The sequence below is a fragment of the Opisthorchis viverrini genome, assembly GCF_000715545.1.
Source record: "Opisthorchis viverrini unplaced genomic scaffold opera_v5_111, whole genome shotgun sequence".
Taxonomy (NCBI): Eukaryota; Metazoa; Platyhelminthes; class Trematoda; order Opisthorchiida; family Opisthorchiidae; genus Opisthorchis; species Opisthorchis viverrini.
Window position 1 is genome coordinate 1,217,520 of NW_008751765.1, and position 7,058 is coordinate 1,224,577.

Consider the following 7,058-nt stretch of genomic DNA (forward strand, 5'->3'; position numbering starts at 1 on the left):
AAAGTAGAGCGCGTCGTCATCATGTGGAAAGGGATACACGGGAAAACTGTTTGTTAAATCCTGGAAGGCTTATTTTAGTTGCGGGTCATTGGCGCTAGGGGAGGAAGCTGAGGAACTCCGTTCATAAGACGAAAACAGTGGAAGAGCTTATAGTTGGAAAGCTGTGGGTGGATAAAGTCTTCTGATCCGGAGATTTGCGCCTCAGTGGGGAACAAAACATAGGGTGAAGTGGAGGACAAGAACTGGTGAACTGACGAGCCAATGTTGCATTTCACTGTGCAGATATGGCATGGCAGGGCAGAGTGAAGTATTCTAACGATGTGTTTGGGTTCGAACCTGACCTTTGCCCCCCGACTTCCCCTGTCTAGACTTGGGTAACCTGGCAGTATCCCAGCCCTCGTGCTTTCTTCGGGTGGCGTGGCAGTTAAACACCGAAACGGTGTTATGGCTGAACGGTCATCTTTTCATGTTTGGTGAGCGAAAGACCAGCGTTCCAACTCATAGGATTGTACCGGCCAACTACGTAAAGTCTGGATGACAGTTGATGGTCTAGAGAGAGATGAACGTGCTACTTTCGCATTTTTTATACTTTTTTTCAGACTCAAATGATCGATAAACGTAAAAAACGTAAACAAAGTTCATACGAACCATGGAAACCGACACAAGACGAGCTGGAAGTAGCCAAGTTCCTTTACCGCAAACTGCCCACGACAGACGGTCGTCTCGGTGGATCAGTTGTACGTGCGTTCTCACCTCAGGAGGCCATAGATATGCTACTCGACTCTGTCTGGGCCAAGGTACAACCTGGTGCTAAAAACCCCAAGCCTCGTCTTTTCAACTCTCCTGCTGCAGCCGTGTCATTTATGAACACCTTGATTCAGAAGCAAATGTTCTATCGGTAAGTTCACCAATCGGCCCATAATTCTGTTTAAGTGCCATCAAGGTCAAGCGGAAGTTGGTGCCGCAGAAGCAACGTACAGCTGATGATGAGAAGTCGTCGACGAAGACAAAGTGCAAAAAACGATCTGACGACAGCAAAAACAAAGACACCTCCGGTGAGCTGGCGACCTGTGTGGATACAGAAGTAAGAAGGTTCATTCTGAGCTACTTGGATTTCCTCTTCAATAGTGAATGACTTACTGGCTCGTAAATTCAGATGATATTCTACTGCAATGTCACACTTTTCTAGATTGAAATCTTCCAGTCTGAACTTAACACCCGTCGTAGTTTATTTGTCGTGAAATAGTGTATACTTCTTGAAAGAAAGAAAGCGTTCAGCTGTAGCACCCTTCCGGTGCCTAGCTGCCATGCCACCCGAAGGAAGCTCGAGGGCTGGGATACTGCCAGGTTGCTCAAGCTCAGGCAGGGGAAGTCGAGAGGCGGAGGTCGCATTCGAACCACGGACCTTCCGGTCAGTAAATTCGCGCTCTAACCACTTGGGCCATCTCGCCCCATTTTTCTTGATGTGGCCTTCCAACTCGTGGACGTAGCACACACAGAAGACATCTTGGACACGCTGTGATCTGTACATCTAATCGCCAGTTGCTGTTAAGTGTCGGATTAGGTTGGATCATTAAACACCATTGAACTTCCCGGTGTATGCGATGTATGCAGCCCCATCACTAGTAAGACACGCTCAGGACATCCGCATATGGCCGGCTGACTGCCAATGAGTTTCCTCGAAACAACGGAGGTCGCGAGGAGTCGCTCCTAGCCAGAATGTTGCAGACACCTGAATTTTACTGCATCGCTTGATAAGGAACATTAAATGTGGAAAATTGGTTCGCAGGGGGATAGTACATAGCTAAATGGTGTACTTTTTTGAGTTCGCTCGAGGTAGCCCAGCGGTTAAGATGCGGAACCACTGGTCAAAAGGTCCATGGTTCAAACCCAACCCTAGTTTCCCGATTGTCCTTTCTGTGCCTGGACTGACTGGCAACATTTTAGCATGGAAACCGTGCACCGAAAGGGTGTCAGTTGAACGAAGGAATTTACTCCACTTTGGGCGAGGTGGCTCAGTGGTTTTGGGACGCGAATTACGGACCGGAAGATCCGTGGTTCGAAACCAAGCTCTGGCTCTCGAATTCCCCTGTGTAGACTTGAGCAATCTGGTAGTATCCCAGCCCTCGTGCTTCCTTCGGGTGGCATGGCAGTTACGCACCGAAAGCGTGCTACAGCTGAACGGTCTTTTTCCGCTTCGTGAACTTAAACATGAACAAAGCTGGGGTACTGACGCGCTAACTCATTGTTCTAAATACAGCAATCCCTTCCAACAGAGGATTGTTTTTGCATTTGACACTTTCCGGTTGGATTTCCTCTTCTGGCTGACGGAAAACGCTTCTGGACCAATGACCTTTTTGGAGGACATCTCGCTAAGTGTAGTGCCGATGTTGCGAAAAATGTGTAGGCTTCGCCGCCGTCCATTCGGCAGTTTGTATTCGGGAGTCACAAATTAGCTCACTGTGATGGGGCTCTGCTGGTCACCAAAACAACGTTTCATCCTTCCCCGTACCTTTGTGAATACAGGGGTCAATTTATTGTCTTGATTGTCCTGTCTCTTCCAGGAAGTTGTAGATTCCACAGCCTTGCCGGAATCGCCCGCGGAAGACAAGGCATCAGTCACGGGAAAAGGTTCGAATGTGGAGTCTACTTGCAAGACATCTGGGAACCCGAAATCACAAAGCTCCTCTTCATCGAAACCAGTGCGTTTGGAGATGTCCAACGAACAGACATTCGTTGTCGATGATCCATCTACTGTGTACGTGTGGGTGTATGAGCCACCTCCAGGCTTGTTCAATTGGCTTGCGGGTACCGCCGTCATTATTGGCATAATCTTATGTTGCCTGTTTCCAATTTGGCCGACAGAACTTCGAACTGGCGCCTACTATCTCACCATACTAGCCTCTCTCCTTTTTGGTCTTCTGCTCGTTGTAGCCCTTATCCGTTTCTTGTTATACCTCTCCGTTTGGTTAGTCACCATGGGGAAGTACACCTTTTGGCTGTTTCCTAACTACTTTGAAGACTGTGGGTTCTTCGAATCATTTCGGCCTGTCTATACCCTGATGTCCACGGATTCCACCTCTACCAAGTCATCTAAGGAAAAGAAATCACGGCTAAAGCCGGCGACTACTTCGAATGGTTCCGCCAAGTTAAAAAATGGTCCTCTCTCCGTCGCTGAACCAATCAATACCGAGGTTCCCCAAAAGCTTGATTGAGTTTCGTTATCATTCGTTTCCATATATTTGTTTTTTGGTGATCGATGATCATCTGTAGTTTCTTGGTGGTTCTCTTTTACCCGTCTCCCCCCTCGTGTTGGCGCGGTGCTCCGTTTTCTCTGTTCATTTTGTTTTGTTTTCATATGATCAATCCGGTTTGTAAATGATCAGCTATCTTTCGTTTGTGTCAAATGGTTGCCCCCCTTTTTCGCGGTTTTTCGCAGTGAATCATTCGTTATTACGTACAAATCTGTCTTTTTAGCTAACCGTTATCCTCACTTTCGGGGACCGATAGCCCTAGGCTTAACAGAAGAGTGGTACTCAACTTCTTGTATATAATCCCACCTTTATATTGTGTGAGCTCAGTTAACCAATGGGAGTTATCCTTTTTAGTTGGGGGTCAAATTGCCCGGAATTCATGTGATGCGCGCTGCCTTTGGATCCCAACAACAATGAAAACGTTGTACAGTGAATCAGAACTTCTCTGGGTTTACTTTGTGGGATGCAATCTATATTCCAGGAAATCCGAAATCTCGCTGCTGCGAGTAAAGTACATCGCCTGACATAAAAGTACATGTAGGTTATTTAACCCCGAGTACGCTACGTAAAAATAGGTCGCAGGTTTTCGTGGGGTTTGAATGTACTTTTTGTCGGTTCAATGACAGGTCATCAAACAGATTAGCAGCCGCGCATGTCGTCAAGATCCTCTGGTAACTCGTTCGCTCGAGTCTCCTTGGAATGAGCGTCGAATTTTGACGTCTTTTCTCAGCTATGTCTTCAAGTTGTCTGTTGTGTAAACCGTCTAGTCCAGGATACTCGTTTTGCTCTAAAATCGATTTATGTTTTACGCCGTTGGTCAAGCATCTTTTTGGCTTTCACAGTCGAACACAAGTTCCGATTAAGGGGATGGAGAAGATATGTTATCCTGATGGGACACGAGTGTGGCTGTGAAATCCTGAACCCAATTAGTCTAACTGATTTATGCTCGCAACCGTGCAAGTGCTGGAAATTCATAGTAAATTCCCATCTAAAGGGGCCAGAAGTCTAAGTCAGTGGTCGTTCCACAGTCTGACTGCATTCAGAAAGTGAACTGCCGAGCTCCACTAACAGCTTCCGTGTCCACTCGATCCGTCCGGCCGGGGCACCTTCTCACAGCACAGCTGTTTTCAGTGGAATGGGGCAGAAACCATTTCAACGGCTATCTTCTTGTGGTCAGATGCCTGTTCTCTTTGAAAAGTGAATACGAGAAGCAATGGTCTTCAATACCTTTCATTTATGGTATGACTGGGTGACATCCGAAACGGATTCGCCGGTCAGCCATTGGGTGTTTGCGCATACTCGGCAATCCACAACCAGTTTACCAGGAATCCGGTGCGTTGTAGCCTGGTAGTCCCAAGGGAATCAGATCTCCTGTTTCTCAACAAGCAGTGAATACCGGCGCTGTTGATTGCTTGTTACTGAGATCCCGGATTCTTGTGTCGATTCCATTACTCTACTTTCGGCAGAGTTGGTTTCAAGTCAGACCGCACTCGATCACAATATGAAATACTTCGTTTTGGGACATTTCTCTGCCTACTTAAACTGCTGAATTTCGCGTAGACCAAGTGTCCGGAGGCCGGTCACCTCTGCAGTGCAGCACTCAGGATCGTGCACACAAGCGGCACTTGCGCCAGACTCGTTTCTCAAGGTGGCTTAGTGCTCCTCTGGTCTTCGCGATTCATGCTTTGAGTACATTATCAACCATACTGTCATGAAAGTGCAATTTTTAGCAATATGCTATCTCGCCACCGTTTGTCTGAAAGTGTGGTAGTTCATGTCGGATCTTCGGCGAAAGACAAATGTTTTAGGGACGTTCAGACCCAAGTCGACGTAGCTCGCGGTCACCCGTTGTCTTCACAAGGCATAAATACGACCAATGTGTTAGCTGGAACAGCAGGGTAGGCTCGTTGGACTCACGTGACATCCTTGGGAATTCTTATAGCACGCACCATAATGGCGAGACGTGTCTACACAGCTGGTCGTTAGACACGAGCTTAGGATGACAAGAACACACTCTTGTCCCGTATTCATTTCAAAATCGATGGGAGTAATTGAATAGGCTCGCGCTTCCGTTCGAAACCCCCCAATGGGAATTACGGTCTTGTTGTCGTGACAGTCTGTTGATTTTTTCGTGACGTTGCTCGCTAAGTTTAGGTGTGCTGTAGTTTCTGTTGGCGGAGGGGGAACACCCGACGAAAGAATACTCATCATGAATATTCAGACGGTCCAATTTCTTCTCCACCGGATATGTACACTATTGAACCCAGTCTTTGAACTGCAGTACACCTGGAATATGTCATTCGGTCTACGTAGGCAACTTGTCGGTACGGCAGTTAGAAAAACTATGCAATATGATCCAGTAATAAAGGCCTTGGGAAAGGCGCAACAATGGCCGAACCGGTTGGCAACAGAGTAACGAATGGAAGGTGGAAGTCCCTTGGCACGGAGTCAGTGATTCTAGGGGGGTGTTAGATAGGGTAGGTGTGTGTGGAAAGTTGGAGTTTAGGTCTTTTGTTGACCAGGCAAGTTTTCAAAATCAACCGAGCGAAAGCAGCTACGTGGTTAGGTGAGACGAGAATCTCTCCGGCATCCATTACTTATGCCTTCGCATCCGACCTAATACAAGGAAACCTCCAAGAAGAAGTCACCTTGAAGTAGAGTCAACGGGAGGAATTCTTTGTAAGTTTACTGTAAAAACCAACGATCACACTTAGGTGATTCATCTGACACAAAATGTAGCATCAAAGTTTCGGTTCAATATCGGGAAATTAAGGCTTTTAAAAAGAGGACAAGTAGAATAGGCGCAATCCTCCCAAGAAGTCCACATCAAACGGATGAAGCTCTGGACTCGAGTTTCAATTTTTTTAGAAGTCATCGGGACTGCATACCCTGACACGTGCTGAGGTTCGAACTCGGAAGATCTGAGATTCAAGACGAACGTGTGACCACTGCTCGATCAGCGCACGTTGGATTGTCACATCGGAACATGGGAACGTGTTCACTGTTCAACAATGTGATTGGTTTACTCGACCCATCGAACGGCGATCCAGTAATTGTCCTGGTTCTCTCGGTCGATTTGTCCATCCGTCAGGCACCGCCAGGATGCTTGGAGCGTGCTGGACAACACAGCTGATTTTCAAACCTGAAAACGTCGGGACTAGCTTTGTGGGTCGACAGTCTGTCTGTGTATTCTTGGCGCGCTGAGTTTCGCGTGGTGACGTTTCATTCGCAGTCCCTTGGGAACGACGTTTTTGGGCACTTTCAAAAGGGGACATTGATAGGCCAGAGGAGCCAGTAATCTTGGTCGACTGCTACAAACCACACCTGGACGATGGTCTGCCTTGTCAACACAAGATGTTCGTTCAACCCACCCCTTGAATTGAAGGACAAGCAAAATTGATTAGCATTTCAGACTTCGTTACTGGTCAGACAGTGTTTATACTATTCATAAACAGGCAGGACGGTTGTGACACCAAATCGTTCCAACTTCGATCGGAATGGGTGTTACTACACCAAAAATGGAAGTTTCTATGACATTTTCCGAAAATTGTTGGAATGATCTGAAATCGAATATTTGGCTATCTGGGCGTTTGGCACAAGGAAGTTCGTTGTGTGGTCAGCGGATAGTGGGTAGTCGCCAGCATGGGATGCACACTTTCGCAGCCGGGTAGGGTGTAAGTGGTTTCAACCTGAAATCCAAGTTGTCGGCGGATCGATAAGTAAATACCGAGAATAGCTGTCTATCTATAAAGGAAACTACTCACAAGGTTGCTGAAAACCCTTCGACAGCCCGCGACGGGTTTC

At 47.1% G+C, this 7,058-nt stretch overlaps 1 protein-coding gene across 1 annotated transcript; it reads left to right on the forward strand.

Moving 5' to 3' along the window:
* Window positions 1-599: 599 nt before the first annotated feature.
* Window positions 600-3,643, forward strand: T265_13830 (hypothetical protein; the record flags this gene model as incomplete). The annotated part of the gene is made up of 3 exons (XM_009170746.1): window positions 600-898; window positions 934-1,084; window positions 2,565-3,643. The coding sequence occupies 3 exons, from the start codon at window positions 606-608 to the stop codon at window positions 3,213-3,215; spliced, it is 1,095 nt and encodes a 364-aa protein (XP_009169010.1).
* Window positions 3,644-7,058: the final 3,415 nt, after the last annotated feature.